The sequence below is a fragment of the Heterodontus francisci genome, chromosome 5 (assembly GCF_036365525.1).
Source record: "Heterodontus francisci isolate sHetFra1 chromosome 5, sHetFra1.hap1, whole genome shotgun sequence".
Lineage (NCBI taxonomy): Eukaryota > Metazoa > Chordata > Chondrichthyes > Heterodontiformes > Heterodontidae > Heterodontus > Heterodontus francisci.
The window spans coordinates 86,719,072-86,742,102 of record NC_090375.1 but is presented as its reverse complement, the minus strand read 5'-3'; the positions used below and the strand labels follow the sequence as shown (position 1 = coordinate 86,742,102).

At 43.6% G+C, this 23,031-nt stretch overlaps 1 protein-coding gene across 2 annotated transcripts in view; it reads left to right on the top strand.

Annotated features, from left to right (window-relative positions):
• thoc1 (THO complex 1) overlaps positions 1-9,423 on the top strand; it is an 82,821-nt gene extending 73,398 nt beyond the window's left edge. The window contains exons 20-22 of one of the 2 annotated variants that reach the window (XM_068031732.1): positions 1,515-1,599; positions 2,857-2,942; positions 8,163-8,251. In XM_068031732.1, the coding sequence (XP_067887833.1) occupies positions 1,515-1,599; positions 2,857-2,894 (123 nt within the window). In that variant the 3' untranslated portion in view covers positions 2,895-2,942; positions 8,163-8,251. Of the gene's footprint in view, positions 1-1,514; positions 1,600-2,856; positions 2,943-8,162 lie in introns of both variants that reach the window. The other variant, XM_068031731.1, reaches the window with a different exon arrangement.
• The last annotated feature ends 13,608 nt before the right edge of the window (positions 9,424-23,031 follow it).

Sequence of the window (23,031 nt, the reverse complement as noted above, 5' to 3'; positions counted from 1 at the left end):
AGGAAGAATGTGCACGGTTACGGGGAGAAGGTGGGGGAATGACACTGAGTGAATTGCTCTTTTGGACAACCTGTGCGGACACGATGGGCAGAATGGCCTCCTGCACCGTAGCAATTCTGTGATACTGGTTGGAGTCATACCTAGCACAAAGGAAGATGGTTGTGGTTGTTGGAGGTCAATCATCTCAGTCACAGGACATCACTGCACGAGTTCCTCAGGGTAGTATCCTAGGTCCAACCATCTTCAGTTGCTTCATCAATGACTTTCCCTCCATTATAAGGTCAGAAGTGGGGGTGTTCGCTGATTATTGCACAATGTTCAGCACCATTCGCAACTCCTCAGATACTGAAGCAGCCCGTGTCCAGATGCAGAAAGACCTGGACAATATCCAAGCTTGGGCTGATAAGTGGCAAGTAACATTCGCGCCACGCAAGTGCCAGGCAATGACCATCTCCAACAAGAGAGAATCTAACCATCTCCCTCGATGATCAGTAGCATTACCGTCGCTGAATCCCCCACCATCAACATCCTGGGGGTTACCATTGACCAGAAACTGAAATGGACCGGCCACATAAATGCTGTGGCTACAAGAGCAGGTCAGAGGCTAGGAATTCTGCAGTGAATAACTTGCCTCCTGTCTCCCCAGTGTCTGTCCACCATCTACAAGGCACAAGTCAGGAGTGTGATGGAATAAGCTCCACTTGCCTGGATGGGTGCAGCTCCAATAACACTCAAGAAGCTCAACACCATCCAGGACAAAGCAGCCCGCTTGATTGTCACCCCATACACCACCTTCAACATTCACCCCCTTCACCACTGACGCTCAGTGGCAGAAATGTGTACCAGAACAAGATGCACTGCAGCAACTCACCAAGGCTCCTTCGACAGCACCTCTACCACCTAGAAGGACAAGGGCAGCAGATGCATAGGAACAACACCACCTGCAAGTTCCCCTCCAACATACACATCATCCTGACTTGGAACTATATCGCCATTCCTTCACTGTCGCTGGGTCAAAATCCTGGAACTCCCTTCCTAACAGCATTGTGGGTGTACCTATACCACATGGACTGCAGCGGTTCAAGAAGGCAGCTCTGCACCACCTTCTCAAGGGCTATTGGGGATGGACAATAAATACTGGCCTAGCCAGCGCTGCCCACATCCCACATGAATGAATTAAAAAATAATTGATAACTTCAGACCTTTACATTTTTCAAAATTATGTTTTCTCCTTTCGAACGCATTCCATATGCAACCACTGGACCACAAGAAGTGCAAGTGGCTACAATACATCATGCATGTTTTTTTTAAACCTTTACATATATATGTGCAATTTAAGTAGTCTAATTTTTATAATTCTTACCTAAAATTTCCAGTCACATTGGACATGTGAATATTATTGTTGCATTTAGTTATGTATGATAGACAGGATTTAATAGTGAAACTCCCTGCAATACAGGAGTCTTTAAAACGTTAACCGCAGGACCAGTAAGCACTTTTGTGACTATTTCCAGCCTCCCTCTGAAGAGATAAAGACGGCAGAGGATGAAGATGAGGAAGAAGACAATGATGATGCTTTGCTAAAGGAAAGTAATGAAAGTAAGTCTGAAATGCAGCTTTTATGTGAAATATATTGAAGATGATAGCTACCTAATATTAATGTGCTAATTTCTCAACAATGATAGCAGATCTGGGACCTGATGATATAATTATGTCTTCAGCCTTCACCTCCCCCCACCCTGCCCTGGCATCTTTCCTCAGTAAAGGCAAGAGAAGTATGCCTTTGCCATTACTGTATTCAGAAAATAAGCTGATCTATTTAAAAAAAAGCAGTTTTTTTTCCCAATTGCTGATCAAAGTTAATTCCTAGAGAACATTCAATTTGATTATTTAATTGTGAATGTTTGAGTATATTTGATAGCAGCCGCTAAATGCTTGGAGAATGTTAGCAAAATTTTGTCACCGCATGATGACAAATGCCAGGTAGTCTGCCGCTGGCTGAAAAATACATGGGAACCTAAATTTGTGAATTTTGTAAATGTAATTTCTCTCGGCAGAGCCCAGGGCAACTGCTGAAGCACAGAAAATTCACTATTGTAATTGATCAATGGGAAAAGTTGTTGCCATTGACAATGTAGATGGAGCTTGCTGTGTAGTACAAGCAAAAATCACTACTCGCACAAGTTGAAAATACATTTTTTTCATCAATTTTCTGTGTATTAGTGACTGCTCTGGGCTCTGTTGGGATAAAAAAAAACGCATTTAAAAATGGGCAAATTTCCTAGACACAGCAGTTGTAGGGATTTTTTTCTTTGACAGGCTCCCTGTGGGACAAAAATATATGAAATGACTGCTATTTTGTCGTAAATAATGCCACAAATGAGAAGGCATGATTGCACTGGCACCAAGTTCAGAATCATTGCTGCTGCTAACCATTGTTTCATGTGTGTTCTGGAATGGGACCATTGTTCTGGTTTCAGATCACATTCTACCATTAAGGATACAAAAAGTGTTAGATATTTACAACAACTATACTCCATGTGTAGATTGTTGTGCAAGTTTAATACTTGACTAGCAGTGCTAAACCACAGCACTTAACCACGCATAGCAATGATGAGCCTTGAGGAAGAGAGTAGCAGCTTGATGAATCATATTTATACTGATTCATTCAAGAATCACATTGAAAGCTAATAAAGCACTAGGAAAATTCATAACATACATTCTGGAAGTAACAAATGTGACTGGAACAGATGCTCCTCTTCTGTTTGATAAGAACTTTAAAATATATTATGAAATCGTAATTTTTTTTAAAGAAAAGCTCCAATGTTGACATTTCTAGTTTCCCATGTATTTCAGCCAACAACAGCAGGCTACCTGACATCATCGTCTGGTGACAAAAGGCTGCTAACGACCTCACCCAAGCAGTTAATGGTTGCTATCAGGTAGGTAGAAACATCCACTTTGAAGGCACTTTTACATTGTTACATGGGGTCCCAGGAAACAGCGCTCAAATGGAGACCTGTGACCTTCATGTGCCACGCTGCCCATTTACTTAGACCCAATACAGGGTAAACACTAGCATTTCCTGTAGGTAAATGGGAGGGAATCCAGGTCCATGCCTTTAGTTGTAAATAAAGACTTGATAGTATTTCACAAAAATCTACATTTCTGGTATCACTGTATCTCCCAAAGTTGGTTCCTTTATATTAAAGAAGGCAATAGGTGGCAGGAGTACCATGCATATACTGTTAGTGGTTTTCCTTCAACGTAATTGGGCAATGAATCTGTTTTAGGTGAGATGTTTCATCATGAATTGGTTCTAGGGATTAGATAATGGAGGCGAATGCTGTCAGGAGTTATGCTTTTTAAATGAAGCAAAAATTATAAATATTCAGTTCGCACATTTTTATTGTAGCAACTCATCTAACTGCAGAAGAATGAAAGGTTTGCCATGTAGCTTCACCCATCCCCTTCCTCCAGCCACTCTAGCACATCGATGCTCTCTTTATTGGACTCTCGTGTAAAGGACCCATCATTATTGCTATCAGAGAATTTTACTGGGTGCCTTCAATGAAACTGCGACCAGCAACAACAAGTTGCATTTATCTAGCACTTTTTAACATAAAGAAGCATCCAAGCCCTTTCAAATTGGTGTAAGGAAAATGGATGCCAAGATCAGAGATTAGGAGGGTGACCAAAAGCTTGGTTGAAGAGATGGGGTTTTGGGGAGTATTTTAAACGTGGAAATGTTGTGACTCGGATTAGAGAAGGAATTTTCGAGAGTAGGATTGAGACGGCTGAAGGTTTTGTTGGCAGCAAGGGAGTGTTCTGGCAGGAACTCAACATTGGCTTTCGTCTTGGTAATGTTAAAGAGGGGAAATTTGTGACACTTCTGAGGTCGAATGTCAGACGAGCAGTTTTCCCAGCACAAGCAGTTGAGCTGAGACAAGCAGTTTTGAGTCAAGTAGAGTTCTGCATTATCGACATACATGGAAAGCTGACCCTTGCTTATGATGATGATGCCAAGGAGGGGTAAAGAATAAATCTGGAGGTGATAATGTGGTGGAGGGGAAAAAAAACCATTGCTGGAGATGCACTGGCTACTTTCAGATATATAGGAATGGAGCCATGCCAGGCAGTTGCATAGATTTGGCTGGCAGAGGAGGATGGCATAGCAAACTATATCAAATGCTGCAAAAATGTTGAGGATAATGTTCCATGGTCATTGAAAATGTCATTTGTAACTCCCATAGGGCTGTTTCAGTACCATCAGGTTTTAAAGAGGGACTTGCGTGAGATGTGGATGCAAAGCTGGAAGGCAATGATGTGAGAACCACGGAAAGGAATAGGTAGTTGGAGATTGCATGTTATTTGCAGAGAGTAAATGGATTGAGTTGGATTTTTTGAGAAAGGGGGGAATAAACCTGAGTTTTGAAAGGAGAGCAACAGTGCCTGAGGAAAGGAACCCATTGATGTCAGCTGACTTGGGAGTTGAGGGGGTTTGAGTTGGGGTTGGGGAAATGAACGGGCCTTATAGCAATGTGATCTTGGTAAGCACAAATGACAAACTGGACAAGAAACAGAAAAATAATGTCTGGAATGAGTGGGAGACACAAGGTTAGGGCAGGAGGAGGCAGGGATGATAACCACAGGGATTCTCTCCAAGATGGTGACCAATTCTGAGATTGAAGTGAGGGAGAAGAGTAAAGGGGCTTAAGGAGGCAACTAGTCTTAGAGATTAGAGGTTGCAGAATGATTCTGGACTTATAAGTGGTTTTGGCTGAGGACATTAACCTTGTCAAACCAGGTCTGTTGATTGTTGACTGGGCCAGTTATGAGCCAGATGTGCTTGAATTTGCACTCTTCTGACTTCAGGAAGGAAAATTGGGGGCTGCACCCAGGAGCGACAAGACTGGGTGACTGATTTGCTGGGAAGAAGAGGCAATGCAGTGTTTCAGCATATTACTGGCAACAAACATAAGCAGTATAACTGTATGACAGAAGACAGGCCAAAGGCGAGAGTTTGGAGTTTGTACATGACTGGCGTCAGCCTGGAGTCACTATTAGCCTTCTCACTCCTGAGTCAAAAGGTTCTGAGTTCACACCCAATCCCAGTATTCTAGGCTGATATTTCATTGCAGTACTGAGGGAGTACTGAACTATTGGAGGTGCCATCTTTTGCATTAAACCGAGGCCCTGTCTATCCTCATAGGTGAATGCAAAAGATTCCATATCACTGAAAGAAGTGCAGGGGTGTTTTCTTAGTGTCCTGGTCAATAATTTATCCCTCAATCAACACCACAAACATATTATCTGATCATTTATCTCGTAGCTGTTTGTGGGACTTGTGAACAAATTGTCTGCTGCATTTCCCCATAATACAACAATAACTACATTTTGATTTTACTTTATTGGCTGTAAAGTGATTTGGGACATCCTGAGGTTGTGCAAGGTACTATTTCAATACAAATTTATTTTTACTTTGAGAGGGAGCTAGGGAAGAGTTTTTATCGTGACTATGTAATAGCAGTATTGGGATTGGAGGGGGTTTTATAGGGGTGGTAAGGAAGTTGAGGAAGTGGTCAAAGATTGCAGATGCAAAGAGGCTACGAGAGCTGATGAGGGTATGGCTGTGGATATGGTAGGCCTAGCTGTTAGCTCTGATTTTGGTATCCCCATTAACTTGCTATACTGACCAGTATTGCAGTTTCATCATTGCTGACCTTTGTCATATCCACTGATACCGAGGAAGCTTCTGGTGTGAAAGTCACTGATTTACGAAGCTGCTACATTGAACCACCAGTTGCTAAGTCTTGTTGATGCAGCTACAGATGTAATTTTAAAATAATTTATAACTATGTCGAACTTTATGTTGAGTCCTTCAATTATGTTAATTTACACTGTGGGCTGGATTTTGTGCTGGAGGCGGGGCTCCTGGCACTGGGCCGAAAAGCCGGGGAGAACCCTGCCTCTGCCTTTTTGTGCCCCCTCAGAGCAATACTCCAGTCTTTTTAAAATCAAAGTTTCAGGAGCAGGGATCCCCATCCCTTTAAAGACAGGGACCCACCACCAGGAGGTGCTGGCCAATCAGAGGGCTGGCAGCTCAGCAGTATCGGCAGTGGCCACTGCCAGTACTGCAGAGACCTTGGACCCAGGACCAGCACTGGAACCCCGGACCAGAGGTATGTGAGGCAGAGTCGCCGGGGCCAGTCCAGAAGGCCCTGGCAAGCGGAGGTGAGGGTGTGGTTGTGTAGTCCAGGGGGAGGGGCTCCCGGGAAGTAAAGTGGTTCCCGGTGGGTGTCCTCCTTAGGTCACAAATTGCCCATGAAGGAGGGACCCCCCCCCCACCCCACCCCAAACCCACAGTCTTACAAGGCGACCTCCCCATATAGTGGAGGCCCACCCCGCCACTGGTTAGATCCCAGTGGCAGTGGAAAGAGCCCCTTAATAGACCACGTAAGGGCCTCAATTGACCTCTGGGTTGGAAGGCTGTCATCGGCCTCTCCCGCCCCCGGGAATGTCGCTTGGTGACAGAGGTGCAGCGGACGCTCTGTGCCCTGCCACCCATCGTTATACTCCATACCCCTCCCTGCCTTCGACTCCGCTTTAGGGGACCACAGAAAATCCCGGCCTGTGTACTTCCTCCAGGCCAATCATGAAATACACAAAGATAGTAAGATGGTCCTGATCCCAACTGCCCCCTCTCCACCCCTTGCTTTTCTTAAAACTAAAAGGCAAGATTTAGTGTTAAAAGCAAAATACTGCGGATGCTGGAAATCTGAAATAAAACAGAAACTGCTGGAAATACTCAGTAGGTCAGGCAGCATCTGCAGAGAGAGAAACAATTTGCTTTTCAGGTTGATGACCTTTCATCAGATTTTCTGTTTTTATTTAAGATTTAGTGTTATCTGGCAACATGATGGCACATTTTGTCACAGCTTCAATTTGCAGTGCCAGGGAATGGAAGCGCATAGCTTTATACCTTGAGTTTCCATTCTCAGCAATGCCAAATACTTCCTAATAGATAATGTTGAAAAGAAAGTTGCCTGGGCCGCTTTCGTTGTACCTTCTAGTCATGGGTTTTAAAGGATCAATAGTAGAGGCCTAGCCTGTTGCCGCAAGTTCTGCCTTCAAAGTGGTGGTGATTTGTGGCATGATATTTTAAAGAAAAACTGCTATTTGCACTATTGAAAACGATCCTCTAAAGAAATCTTATCTGAAATTGAGCAGCCAATAACAAAATATATTGAATTTCTGATAGATCTAGATGTTGAAAGAAAACACCAAATTCTGTTCTAGATATGTCACTTAAAAATGTGGTTTCTCAATGTGCCTCTTTGTACAATGTTATAAAATTCTGAAAGGTTTGTGCTTATGTCTGTGTTCTCGTTTTATTGCAAAGCTAAAATTAGCAAATAAGAAAATATAGCCCTTAAACACTTGAAGTTGAAAGAAATAGATTTTTTAAACATTACAACAGTGACTACATTTCGAAAGTATTTCATTGGCTAGAAAGCACTTTGGGACATCCTGAGGTTGTGCTATATAAATACAAACTCTTTCTATAATCCATTCCAGTAAAGAACGTCCAGCATATTAATTTTCATTTTATTGTGCCATGAAATGGAGCGTTGGATTTGTACCTATTGCCTATAGTGGTAGGGGTGTCTATAGTGGTTGAGGTAAAGACAAATTAGGAAAGGAAAATAGACCAAAAGAAAATCAGTGAGTGACCTTTCTCCCTCAGTGGCAAAATCTTGACTAGGGGGCCAAGAAGTTTTTCACAGTGAGAAAGAAATATGGAAGGTAATTGGGGTTGCTTGCATAGTTCCAGTTGCCAGTTGTAGAATGCCATAACGTGGGAGCTGGTTACATGCCTGTCCTATCATTTTTGGATGGCAGGGGGATCGACTAAGGAAAGATCTCTTTTTGTATTATTCCTGCATTGTCGCTAACAACATAGTAAAGTGTTTATTTTTGAGGTAATTTTCTTTGATATTATGTATTGAAGCCCAAAGCTTTATTCTCAACTAACTAGTAGATCTGAATTATAGTTTTTGCCCATAAACATTACTTAATATTCAATGAATGCTTAGCTTGATGGTGTGAATTAGGTATTGAATGTCTGAAAGTGACATTTAATAATTTTCTTTATTATCTAGGTCCTGATGTGCAGACTAAGCTTGTAACAGGTGAACAGATAGATATACTTGCCAACAAGCTTGGAGAACGGTGGAAAGTATTGGCACCACACTTTGAAATGAAGGAGTCTGACATCCGTGGAATTGAATCCGATAGTGAGGATGTGAAGATGCGTGCTAAGCTGCTGCTGGTTGCATGGCATGATCGGGAGGGACTGCAAGCTACAGTGGAGAATTTTTTGTCTGCACTGATTGATGCTGGTTTAACTGAACTTGCAGAAATCCTGACAAATGAGGCTGATAGTATTAGCTAGTCAATTACTAAAAAGCTAAAGTGTACAAATTGAACTAGTTTTTTTTACTGTTCTATTTTAAGTGAAAAGAGATGGTTAATTTTACAAAAGTGACTTTTTTTATAAACCCATTTCTGTGCTATGGGGATTTGTTAGTTTACTCTGCTTCCACCAGCAGTTGCTAGTCATCTCTGTTACCAAAAGGGTTTTAAGTTGTTGAACAAAACTTGGCATGGTGTTCATTCTGGCCATTGCAGAAGTTCATTTTGAGATTGGGATTGCTCCATTAAAGTTCAAGGTGGCTGACTACCATATTTTAGTGTAACCTCAGTAACAATTTTGGCATACATTTGTATTCAATTTGATTAGTAGACAAATGTCAATATCAGTGGTTGCTACCCTCTAAGTTGAAGATAACAGCATGCATATAAGTAAATATGATCTGTCTTTCAGTATACTTGTTTATGGGGAAATAGGCCAAATACCTTTGTTCTTTTGAGTCAGCTGATCAAATTTCCAGCTTGGAAATTTGCTGTGATGATAAAAGGTATAATTTTTGAATCAATTCAGCTTTTTATCTTTTCTATTGCCTTTTTATCCCTCCCAGTTTTCCATGGGCCTCCATTCAGTGTTGTGGAATGACATTTTCATTTCTCACACTGGTGCCACCTCTCTTGAGTTTCCCTCTGCTGTACATCCTCCCTGATTAAAGCAGATGGATGACTCAGTCATTTCCACTCCGAAATGATCCACTCAGCACAAGAGTAGTCTGGAAGAAAACTTTCCTTTTCATTTTTCCCTCCATCTCTGGCAAAATGGACATGTCTCTGCTTTCGTGTTTCCCATGACACCACAACTGAGATTAAGAATTCCAGTGTCTGCAGATTGCAGATGTGAAACCTGATTCACCATGTGTCAGCACACCACCACACAATTTCAACTCATTTCTGAATTGCCTGTGACTGTTTAATAAATGATTCTTATGAAAACTATGCTATATATTTCAAGTATTTTGTGGCTCTGCAAGTAGAATCAACAGTACTGAGATTTAGTTTGCTCAGAAATTTTATTTTGCCCTTCATTTATACTCATTTATACTTCATTTATATCTCCATGTCCATTCTCTTCCTTTGTTGGAAGTCCTTTTGTACGTAGACAATCTTCCTACCTTTTGATTCTTTTCAGCACAGAGATTACTTTGTAGATAGTAAACTGCATTCTAAGGGATGGGCCATCTCAATTTGATGAGACGATCAGCTGTCAAATCAGGAACTACCAGCCACTACTGTACTGCCTATTAAAATATCCTGTAAATCTTCTGATGAACAAGGATGCCGCCTCCCAGAGTAAATTTCCACTAACAAATTCTAGAATATATTTGATTTTGAGATAACAATTGGGGTGATTAATGTTTCAACAAGGTTAAGCTGGGAAAAAAATTGTGTTTACATGAGATTTACTGAAGGGAATGAAAGGATCTATCAATCAATAATGGGCCTATGTGTTTTTGTTCCTTTTCCATTGACCAATATATAGTTACTTTTCCCCATATAGGGTATTCATGTCACAAAGGATGCACAAAATCTTTTCTTTTCTCATTTATCTTTGATTTTCTGTTCTACTTTTCTTTTCCCCTATGTTTGCATTCCTTTACAACATTTAGGATTATGTGGCAATTAGTTAAAATATTTTCCCTTTAAAATGCAAATACTGTAAGCTTGGCTCAATTCATACCATTCTTGCTGAGTTAGCAGGTAGTGGATTTAAGTCCCATTGTATATTTAAGCACATAATCTAGGTTGACACTTCTGTATAGTACTGAGGGAGTACAGTAATGTTAGGAGATTCAAGCATTTGGAAGAGATGTTAAGTCAACAATAACTTGTATTTATATAGTGCCTTTAACATAATGAAACTTCCCAAGGCTCTTCACAGGAGCATTATACAGCAAATTAGACACCAAACCACATAAGACAATGTTAGGGCAGATGATCGAATGCTTGGTCAGAGGTAGGTTTTAAGGAGCATCTTAAAGGAAGAAAAAGTGGTAAAGAGTTAGGGAGAGAATTCCAGAGCTTAGGGACTAGGCAGCAGAAGGCACGGTCACCAATTATGGAGCAATTAAAGTTTGGGATTCTCAGAAGGTCAGAGTTAGATGAGCGCAGATATCTCGGAGGGTTGTGAGGCTGAAGGAGATTACTGAGATAGGGAGGGGGTGAAGTCATGGAGGGGCTTAAAAACAAGGATGAGAATTTTAAAATTAAAGCATTACTTGACTGGGAGCCAATGTAGGACAGCGAGCACAGGGGTGATAGGTGAATGGGACGGTGCGAGTAAGGACATGGTCAGCAGAGTTTTGGATGACCTCAAGTTTATGGAGGGAAGAACGTGGGAAGGAGTGTGTTGGAATAGTCGAGTCTAGAGGTAACAAAGGCATGAATGAAGATTTCAACAGCAGATGAGTGGAGGCAGGCAAAGTCGGGTGATATTACAGGGATGGTCTCAGTGATGGCACAGATATGTGTTCTGAAGCTCATCTCGGGGTCAACTATGACACCAAGGTTGCAAACAGTCTGATTTAGTCTCAAGACAGTTGCCAGGGAGAGGAATTGAGTCGGTAGTTAGGGAATGGAGTTTGGAGGGGGGCTGCAGACGATGCCTTCAGTCTTCCTGATAGTTAATTGGAGGAAATTTCTGATCATCCAGTACTAAGAACATAAGAAATAGTAGCAGGAGTAGTCCATTTGGCCCCTTGAGCCTGCTTTGCCAACCAGTAGGATCATGGCTGATCTGATCGTGGCCTCAGCTCCACTTTCCTCCATGTCCCCCATAACCCTTGACTCGCTTTAGAATATATATTCAATTACCCAGCCTCCATTCCTCTCTGGGGTAGAGATTTCCAAAGATTAATGACCCTCTGAGGTATACAAAATTATGAGGGGCATTGATAGGATAGATAGGAAGAAATTTTTTCCCTTAGCGGAGGGGTCAATAACCAGGAGGCATAGACTTAAGGTAAGGGGCAGGAGGTTTAGAGGGGAGTTGAGTAAAAATGTTCTCATCCAGAGGGTAGTTGGAATCTGGAAAGCACTACCTGAAGGGGTGGTAGAGTCAGGAACCCTCAACATTTAAGAAGTATTTCGATGAGCACTTGAAACGCCATTCCATACAAGGCTACGGGCCAAGTGCAGGAAAATGGGATTAGATTGAATGGGTGCTTGATGGTCAGTGCAGACGCGTTGGGCCAAAGGGCCTGTTTCTGTGCTGTATGACGAAGAAATTCCTCCTCATATCCATCTTAAATGGGAGACCTTATTCTGAAGCTGTGCCCCCAAGTTCTAGATTCCCCACAGAAGAGGAAACATCCTCGGAGCATCTACTTTGTAAAACCCCTTCAAAATCTTATATATTTCAGTAAGATCACCTCTCATTCTTTTAAACTCCAATGAGTATAGGCCCAACCTGCTCAACCTTTCCTCATAAGACAACCTCTTCATCCCAGGAATCAACCTAGTGAACTTCTCTGAACTGCCTCCAACACAAGTATATCCCTCCTTAAATAAGGAGACGAAAACTGTATGCAGTGCTCTTGGTGCGGTCTCACCAATGCCCTGTACAATTGTAGCAAGACTTCCCTACTTTTATACTCCATCCCCTTTGCAATAAAGGCCAACATTCTATTTGCCTCCCTAATTACTTGCTGTATCTGCATGCTAACTCTTTGTGCTTCATATACAACAGGGTTGTCCAACTTTTTTGCATGGGAGGGGGGGCCACTACATTTTTGTCTTACATAGGGGGCTGGTGAGACAATTTCAGAAAGATAAAGGCATTAAAAATTTATCTTACTATTAATCAAAACATTGACAAATGTACATTTTTGTGAAGAAGCTTTAAATGTGTAGACTAATTTATCGACTTACTTTCTCGTCACTATGTTGGACACTGATTTATTGAGATACTTGGCATTTTTTTTTTGTTTGCTCAAGTAGTCAATGTTTGCCAGCACATTTGGTGTTGCAATGTGGAGTATTCCGGATAAATATCTCTGTTCGGAGTGATCTTGATCACTCTCTCTTCCCTCTGTGTGTGTGTGTGTGTGTGTCTCTCTCTCTCTCTCTCTCTCTCCCTGTGTCCCCCCTCCCTGTGTTGTTTCCCTCCCCATCTGTGTCATCCTCGCTCTCTGTGTTCCTCCCACCCCGTCCCCCCTTTTTTTCTCTCTGTCCCCTGCTCTCTCCCCATCTCTCTGTCTTGCCTTCTCTCTCTCTCTTCCCCCCCCCCCCCCTTTCTCGGTCCCGCCCCCTCTCTCTTTCTGTCGCCACCCCTGCCCCCCCCCCCTCCCCATTTGGGGAACCAAGGCGAGACACTGGCAGGGAGGGGGGAGGAGTGTAATTTTCAGGTCGGAAGGGAGCGGCGAAAACTGATTCAACTGGCTTAGGAGATGGTGGTAAGGGGTTGAAGGGCGAAGGGTACAAAGTTTGGGGTTGAGAAGTGGGGATTGGCAAAAATGGTTTTTCAGTGTGGGGAGATGGAAATAAATTTATTGGTAGATTGTGGGGGGTGGGGGGCGGTTGTGTAACAGGCTTTGATGTCTAATGTTTTTACTTAAATTACATGCGGTGGTGACTTTAAAATTTAACATCAGCTGTCGGGGCTTGAAGCTCTTGAAAAATGGCGCTGTGTGATGGTGCAGGACAGCATTGCTGGGGACGGAGCGGCCATCCTCGATGACATAGAGAAGGCGGCCATTCTGTTCCCTACATTTAAATGAGCCCCCACGTGAAATATCGCAATGGCTCAGCGGCGGCCGCTCCATGCGGGCGGACTGCCAACTTCAAAGTGCACTGCTGCAATTTGTGGCGCGCTCATACAATTCAGCCCTTTGTGTCCTCACAACTTGCTTTCCCAGCTATCTCTGTATTGTCAGCAAGTTTGGTTACAATACATTCCGTCCCTTCATCCAAGTCATTAATATAGGTTGTAAATAGTTGAGGCGCCAGCACTGATCCCTGTGGCACCTGACTAATTACAGTTTGCCAACCAGAAAAGGACCCATTTACCTCGACTCTGTTTCCTGTTAGTTAACTAATCGTCCTCCCATGCTGATATGTTCCACCTAACAATATGAGCTCTTGTGCAGTAATCTTTTATGTGGCACCTTATCAGATGCTTTTTGGAAATCCAAATACACTACATCTACTGATTCCCCTTTATCTACCCTACTTGTTACATGCTCAAAGAACTCTTAATACTTTTCAAACACAATTTCCCTTTAGTAAAACCATGTTGGCTCTGCTTGATTGTATTATAATTTTCTAAATGTCTCACTACTACTTCCTTAGTAAGGGATTCCAGCATTTTCCCAATGACAGACCTTAGGCGAACTGGCCTATGGTTTCCTTCTTTCTGCCTCCCTCCTTTCTTGAATAGGGGTGTTACATTTGTGGTTTTCCAGAATCTAGGGAGTTTTGCAAGATTAACATAGAACATAGAACATAGAACATACAGCACAGAACAGGCCCTTCGGCCCACAATGTTGTGCCGATCCTTTGTCCTCTGTCAAGGACAATTTAATCTATACCCCATCATTCTCCTTTATCCATATACCTATCCAAAAGCCTTTTGAAAGTCCCTAAAGTTTCTGACTCAACAACTTCCCCGGGCAAGGCATTCCATGCCTCGACCACTCTCTGGGTAAAGAACCTTCCCCTGACATCCCCCTTATATCTCCCACCCTTCACCTTAAATTTATGACCCCTTGTAACGCTTTGCTCCACCCGGGGAAAAAGTTTCTGACTGTCTACCCTATCTATTCCCCTGATCATCTTATAAACCTCTATCATGTCACCCCTCATCCTTCTCCTTTCTAATGAGAAGAGGCCTAGAATGTTCAGCCTTTCCTCGTAAGACTTATTCTCCATTCCAGGCAACATCCTGGTAAATCTCCTCTGCACCCTCTCCAAGGCTTCCACATCCTTCCTAAAATGAGGCGACCAGAACTGCACACAGTACTCCAAATGAGGCCTTACCAAGGTCCTGTACAGCTGCATCATCACCTCACGGCTCTTAAATTCAATCCCTCTGCTAATGAACGCTAACACCCCATATGCCTTCTTCACAGCCCTATCCACTTGAGTTGCAACTTTCAATGATCTATGCACATAGACCCCAAGGTCTCTCTGCTCCTCCACATGCCCAAGAACCCTACCGTTAACCCAGTATTTTGCATTCATGTTTGTCCTTCCAAAATGGACGACCTCACACTTTTCAGGGTTAAACTCCATCTGCCACTTTTCAGCCCAGCACTGCAACCTATCCAAGTCCCTTTGCAGACGACAATAGCCCTCCTCGGTATCCACAACTCCACCAACCTTTGTATCATCTGCAAATTTACTGACCCACCCTTCGACTTCCTCATCCAAGTCGTTAATAAAAATCACAAACAGGAGAGGACCCAGAACTGATCCCTGCGGCACGCCACTGGTAACTGGGCTCCAGGCTGAGTATTTACCATCTAAGACCACTCTCTGCCTTCTATCAGTTAGCCAATTCTTAATCCAACTGGCCACATTCCCCACTATCCCATGCCTCCTGACTTTCTCCATAAGTCTACCATGGGGGACCTTATCAAATGCCTTACTAAAATCCATGTACACCACATCCACTGGTTTACCCTCATCCACTTGCTTGGTCACCTGCTCAAAGAATTCAATCAGGCTTGTGAGGCAAGACCTACCCCTCACAAAACCGTGCTGACTGTCCCGAATCAAGCAGTGTCTTTCCAGATGCTCAGAAATCCTATCCCTCAGCACCTTTTCCATCAACTTGCCTACCACCGAAGTAAGACTAACTGGCCTGTAATTCCCAGGGTTGTTCCTATTCCCTTTCTTGAACAGGGGCACAACATTTGCCACCCTCCAATCACCTGGTACCACCCCCGTCAGCAGAGAAGATGAAAAGATCATTGCCAGCGGCTCTGCAATTTCATCCCTTGCTTCCCATAACATCCTTGGATATACCCCGTCAGGCCCGGGAGACTTGTCTATCTTCAAGTTATTCAAAAACCCCAACACATCTTCCCTCCTAACGAGCACTTCCTCGAGCTTACCAGTCTGTTTCACACCGTCCTCTTCAGTAATACACCCCTTCTCATTCGTAAATACCGAAGAGAAGTACTCATTCAAAACCTCACTTATCTCTTCCGGCTCAACACACAGTCTCCCGCTATTGTCCTTGACCGGACCTATGGTCCCCCTGGTCATCCTCATATTTCTGACATACGCGTAAAAGGCCTTGGGGTTTTCTTTTATCCTACCCGCCAAGCATTTTTCATGCCCTCTCTTAGCTCTCCTAATCCCTTTCTTCAGATCCTTCCTGGCCATCTTGTATCCCTCCAGAGCTATGCCTGTGCCCTTTTTCCTCAACTTTATATACGCATCCTTCTTCTTCCTAACAAGACTCTCAACCTCTCTTGTCAACCACGGTTCCCTCACATGACCATCCCTTCCCTGTCTGACAGGGACATGCTTATCAATGGCCCCTACTATCTGCTCCTTGAAAAAGTTCCACATTTCGACCGTGCCCTTCCCTGCCAGCATATGCTCCCAACTTATGCTCCTCAGTTCCTGCCTGACAGCATCATACCTACCCTTCCCCCAATTGTAAACCTTGCCCTGTTGCACATACCTATCCCTCTCCATTACCACAGTGAATGCTACAGAATTGTGATCACTATCTCCAAAGTGCTCGCCCACCAACAGCTCTATCACTTGCCCTGGTTCATTACCTAGTACCAAATCCAATATTGCCTCCCCTCTGGTCGGGCAGTCCACATACTGAGTCAGAAAAGCTTCCTGGACATACTGCACAAACACTACCCCATCCAAACTATTCGATCTAAAGAGTTGCCAATCAATATTTGGGAAGTTGAAATCCCCCATAATTACTACCCTGTGACTTCTGCTCCTTTCCAAAATCTGTTTCCCAATCTGCTCTTCCACCTCCCTGCTGCTATTGGGGGGCCTATAGAAAACTCCCATCAAGGTGACTGCTCCTTTCCTGTTCCTGACCTCAACCCACAGTGCCTCAGTCGGCAGATCCTCCTCGAAAATTCTTTCAGCAGTTGTTACACTATTTCTAACTAACAATGCCACCCCCCCACCTCTTTTACCACCATTCCTAATCTTATGAAAACATCTATAACCAGGTACCTCCAAAAACCATTCCTCCCCCTCACCTATCCACGTTTCAGTGATGGCCACAACATCGTAGTCCCAAGTGCCCATCCACGCCTTCAATTCACTCACCTTATTCCTGATGCTTCTTGCGTTGAAGTATACGCACTTTAACCCTTCTCCGTGCCCATCTGTCCTCTGCGACAGTGCTACCTTCCCCAATACCTCACTACACTCTTTGTCTTTCTGAGTGGACCCACTGGTCCCTGGATTACAAGTCCGGTTCCCATCCCCCTCCCAAACTAGTTTAAACCCTCCCGAACAGTACTAGCAAACCTCCCTCCCAGGATATTGGTGCCCCTCTGGTTCAGATGCAGCCCGTCCTGTTTGAACAGGTCCCATCTTCCCCAGAATGCAGTCCAATTATCCAAGAACTGGAAGCCCTCCCTCCTACACCATTCCTGCAGCCACGTGTTCAGCTGTGCTCTCTCCCTATTCCTAGCCTCACTATCACGTGGCGCCGGCAACAAACCAGAGATAACAACTCTGTCCGTCCGAGCTTTCAGCTTCCAGCCTAACTCCCTAAACTCACTTCTAACATCTGTGCCACCCTTCCTTCCTACGTCGTTGGTGCCAATGTGCACCACGACCTCTGGCTGCTCCCCCTCCCCTTTAAGGATCCTGAAGACGCGATCACAAACATCACGGACCCTGGCACCAGGGAGGCAACAAACCATCCGTGCGTCTCGCCTGCGCCCACAGAACCGCCTGTCCGTACTCCTCACCATCGAGTCCCCGATGACTAGTGCTCTCCCATTCTCCCTCCTTCCCTTCTGAGCCACAGTGCAGGACCCCGTGCCAGAGGCCCGGTCACTGCAGCCTGCCCCCGATAGGCCGTCCCCCCCAACAGTATCTAAAACTGTATACTTGTTGTTGAGGGGAACGACCACAGGAGATCCCTGCACTGACCTCTTCCCACCTCTAACTGTTACCCAGCTGCCTTTGATTTGTGGAGTAACGACCTCCGTGTAGCTTCTATCTATCAACCCCTCAGCTTCCCGAATGATCCTCAGTTCATCCAGCTCCAGCTCCAATTCCCTAACACGGTCTGATAGGAGCTGGAGACGGATGCACTTCCAGCCAACCAATTCATCCACTATCTCTGCGTCACTTCTTTTAAGACCCCAGAATGCAGGCCATCAGGTCCAGGGGACTTGTCAGCTTTCAGTCCCAATTTGTTTTCCTAGTACTTTTTCTCAAGTGATAGTGATTGTTTCAAGTTCCTCCCTTTTTGCTTCTTGATTTTCTACTATTCTTAGGATGCTTTTTGTGTCTTCCTCCGTGAAGACAGATACAAAATACTTGTTCAAAGTCTCTTCCATTTCCTTGTTTCCCATTATTAATTCCTCAGTCTCGTCCTCTACTGGATGTTAGATAAGCAGTCTGATAATTTAGCAACAGTGGAGGAGTCACGAGAGATGATGATGAGGTAGAGCTGGGTGACATTGTGCATGTGAAAACTAACGCTGTGCTTTCGGATGGTGTCACTGAGGGGCAGCATGTGGGTGAGAAATAGGACAGGGCTAAGGATAGACCCATGGGGGACAACAGAGCTAACAGTCAAGAAACAGAAAGAGAAGGCATTGCAAGTGATATTCTAGCTGCAATTAGGTAAGAATGAGACCAGGTGAGCACAACAGTGGAGAGGTGTTGAAGGAGGATGGTGTCAAAGGCTGCAGACAGTTGAGAAGGACAAGGTGGGATAGTTTACCTTTGTCACAGTAACATAATCATATATCAAGGCTTTGTTTCCCTGTGGCTTTGGCACACTTTGAACTTTTCCTGATGTCCTCAATCACCACCAGATTACTTGTTCATTCATTCATTAGTCCAGCGAGTGTTAATGCTTTGTCTTTGAACATAACTATTAGCACTCCCTTTGCCTTTGTATCATGACATCTTTATCATTTAATCTCTCCTGCCCTCTGCCCTATCACACACCCATTTTGTTCTTCCATCCTCCCCCTTTTCACTTGCTCAAAGACAGTATAATTTCTAATCTTTGCCAGTTCTGATGAAAGGTCACCGACCTGAAACGTTAACTCTGTTTCTCCACGGATACTGCCAGACCTGCTCAGTATTTCCAGCACTTTGTTTCATTTCCGATTTCCAGCATCCGCAGTATTTTGCTTTTACCAGACAATATTGGTTTTGCTATATACTGCGTTCTCTTTATGCAGTTTGCAAGCATTGTGGGGCCTTACTCTATGCAAATTGGCTGACACAGTTGTGTTCGTAAAGTGACCACATATCAAAAATGATTCATTGACTGAACTGCTTTGGGATATCCTGAAGACAAGAAATATGCTATATAAGTACTAGTTATTCATTTCTTTTCTATACCATCTATCCCACAAAAGTCCGTGTGTATCAAGCTTGTGTCCTCAGTACCTTGCTCTATGGCAGCGAGGCCTGGACAACGTATGTCAGCCAAGAGCGACGTCTCAATTCATTCCATCTTCGCTGCCTCCGGAGAATACATGGCATCAGGTGGCAGGACCGTATCTCCAACACAGAAGTCCTCGAGGCGGCCAACATCCCCAGCTTATACACACTACTGAGTCAGCGGCGCTTGAGATGGCTTGGCCATGTGAGCCGCATGGAAGATGGCAGGATCCCCAAAGACACATTGTACAGCGACCTCGCCACTGGTATCAGACCCAGCGGCTGTCCATGTCTCCGCTTTAAAGACATCTGCAAACGCGACATGAAGTCCTGTGACATTGATCACAAGTCGTGGGAGTCAGTTGCCAGCGTTCGCCAGAGCTGGCGGGCAGCCATAAAGGCGGGGCTAAAGTGTGGCGAGTCGAAGAGACTTAGCAGTTGGCAGGAAAAAAGACAAAAGCGCAAGGGGAGAGCCAACTGTGTAACAGCCCTGACAAACAAGTTTTTCTGCAGCACCTGTGGAAGAGCCTGTCACTCTAGAATTGGCCTTTATAGCCACTCCAGGCGCTGCTCCACACACCACTGACCACCTCCATGCGCTTACCCATTGTCTCTCGAGATAAGGAGGCCAAAGAACCATCTATCTCATTCCATCCTGGAGCAAATTTCAATTTCTCTTCTCTCTGTCTTCAGTTTAAACCCCTTTGCTGCCTTGCCCAGCTGACAGTTATGTTGATGGAACTGTCTCCAGTTGTGGGAATGCTTGGTTGCTGCCCAGTGTTACGACCAACCACTCATGACAAAGCCCACAATCAAAATATATGATTCTGATTGTGGCGGGAGAAACGCATTGTCAATTCAGTCCTGTCCCTCCACAGATCACCTAACATATCACTTTAAACTTTCCAAATTAAAGAAAACCACAGCTGAATTGAACCATCTATTAACCCCCAAATGAGCCGAACCAAATCAGCTATCTTTAGATCAACAAATTAACTGTTTAATAGAGGAAACTAAATTCTTAAACACTAATAAGATATAAACAACATTTTAAAAAAAAGTCCTTGCAGATTTACACTCCTGCCGAAGTGGAACAGTCCAAGATTGCTTGAAGTCCTCGCAGCCGTCTGATGGGGGAAAAAAAGGTTCCTCAACAGTCGGACAGTCAGCAGTCTAGTTCAGCAGTTGAAGTGATCCTCTTTTTTTTCCAGCGATGAACACAGCAATTACAGTTCAGTAGTTAAAGTAATTGGTTATTTCCTTTTAAGAAATTAATCTGGCTTGAAGCTTCTTTAAAATTTTGAGGGAGTATAATAAACAGGGTTTAAACAGACAGCGAGAGCTCTCCTATTTCCTTCACTACATGCTGGCAGACAGTCTGTCTAAAGACTGTTTTTCAGCTAGTTTCAAACAGTCAATTGCAACATTGTATATTTAACCTCAGTCACTGAGTGGTTGTGTCCAAGGCAACCAGTCTGCACTAGCTGAAATTGATTGGTTCCCTCTCTGTAGGGTTGTAGCCAATGGCAAACAGAATGCACCTTCTCCATAACACCTGAGGCTTGCTTGTTCTTAAAGCAGTACTGATCCTTTGCTGATTTAAAGACACACTGCATACTCCGCACCCATTCCCCCCCCCCCCACCCCCACCCAGGCCACCCACCAAAAAAAAACAGTAGGACCAGAACACCAGTCATAAGACCATTGCTCCCATCATCCTTTTTATCCCTTATCAGGCCCTATTTTTCTTTATCTCCCGTTCTCCAAGACCTTATTTTCTTTGGTTCCTTTTCCCACCCATCCTAATTATTTATTTTTTGTTCTCTTCTGCAGTGGTTTCAAGTTCAAACATCTTCTATGTGAGTCCCTGCCTTTCCTTTGCATCATCCTCAGCATTCTTAACCATCATCCTTTTCAAATTCTGGAGGAAGTTCACTATATTCTCAGTGATTGTTGTAAGTGTGGACTAAGTCTGGAAACTTTGTGCCTTGTCTTGCAGACCTATAGATTTGGCGTCTAATTGTGTTGCACACTTTCTGAAGCAATGAACACAGTGTTGAAGATGCAATCTTGATTAAGCAGGAGCGTACACAGAAACTGGTTCTGATTCTACTTGCATTACCGAGGCCAGTGATTTTTCACATAATCAAGAGGCACCAGCTTTGAGAAATTTATATCCTCAGTGTCCTCGCCAATATTTCTCTCTCAATCAACATCACAAAAATAGATTCGCTGGTCATTAGCATGTTACTGTTTGAGAGAGATTGCTGTGCGCAAATTGGCTTCTGCGTTTCCTACTTTGCAACAATGACTACCCTTCAGAAGTATTTCATTGGCTGTAAAGTGTTTTGGGACATCCCATAGTGAAAAGCACTATAAAATGTAAGTCTTTTTCTACCTATTAACTTAATTCCCTTGGAACAGCCACAGAAATTGAAGAGCTTGCCCTCTGTACTCGACAAATGCTACAGTAATAGTTGGTAGTCCTCTACTGCTCTGATGTTAATGTGAATCCAAGCCTTTCTGTTGAATCCCCATAGCCATGGGTATCTAATACTTAAGCAATACTGAGCTCATTTACAACTTCCAGTAGCAGAAGTCCTGTTGAAATCAGCCTCTTCCACTAACCAACCCCACCCCGCACCCCCCCACCACCTCACTCCCCAACTTCTACTGATGAGCTTAAATTCAGAATGTATCTAACATGAAATAGCAACGCAATAAAATCTTCAATACGTATTCTATATTATCAGAGGGACCAAATCTCAATATGCCATGCCTCCCTTTCAAATTACCTCAACTTCTGAATGTCAAGATTTATTGTTTGATCGCAGCAAAGCTTAACATACAACTATTTTCTTTGGGACTCGCTCTGAGTGATGTTGCTGGGGTTGTTCTCTTTGGAGCAAAGGAAATTGAGGGAGATTTGATGGAGGTGTACAAGATCAGACTAGCTTAGATAAGGTAGCTGTTATGACCAAGGCAGGAGGAGTGCACTGTTGTTCTATTTAAATTTTTTCCCAGTTACCGATACGGTCAATCATAGACTTTTTATCCCAGAATAAAACACACCAACCAGGTTTGTTTAATAGGCAACAAAATTTATTTGTTTATCATAAAACAAGACATAACCAGTAACGAAGCAAAGCATTAACACACAGAGTGAAACATGAAAGTTCCCGTTTACCTTAGCCCCTCACACACAACCGGTTAACCGGAAAAGTAGAGATTTTCTCTTTAGAGCTCCATTACAAAAAAAACCAAAAAATTATTTGGCCAAATACTTGCTAATTCTTGAAGAAAAAAGAGAAGATATGGGAAGATGTCAGATGTCCTTTGTTTTGGTTTGGCGTCCCAAATATACATAGACAGGTGTCACTGGGATCTTCCTTGAACAGTTCTTTTCAGGCGACATTGAAGATCAGTTATTGGGCAGGCTTTCCAGGAGAAATACAGCAATAGGGGTTTCAGGCAGTTTCTTACAATTGCTTCTCAGGGCTTCTTAAAGAGATGGAAAAATTGACAGGCTTTTTTAAAGAAATGGAACAAGCTGAGTCGGGGTTTGCTCCCTTGGCAAATTTTCCCCAACTGTCTTTTTAACACTGTCCATATCCTAACTCACTGTCCAAAGTGAAAGCACAAGAGTTTCACAAGAGTAAAGCCTCCTGACCCCTATAAATCGTGACCTGTCACTTCTTTGTAAACATCTTTCCGCAAGTCAAAAAACCCTTCTGGGTAATTATCTGAAGACAGGTGACTTCCAGTAAGGGCTTGTTTTCAGCTCCCCTTGATGCTTCCAGTAATTGTTTGTTTTCAAACCAAGTCCAGAAGACCTTCAAATTACTTTTTTAAACAACATACGAATTAGGAGCAGGAGTATGCCACTCGGCTCCTCGGGCCTGCTCCGCCATTCAATAAGTTCATGGCTGAACTGATTACTCCACATTACCACCTGCCCCCAATAATCTTTCACCCCCC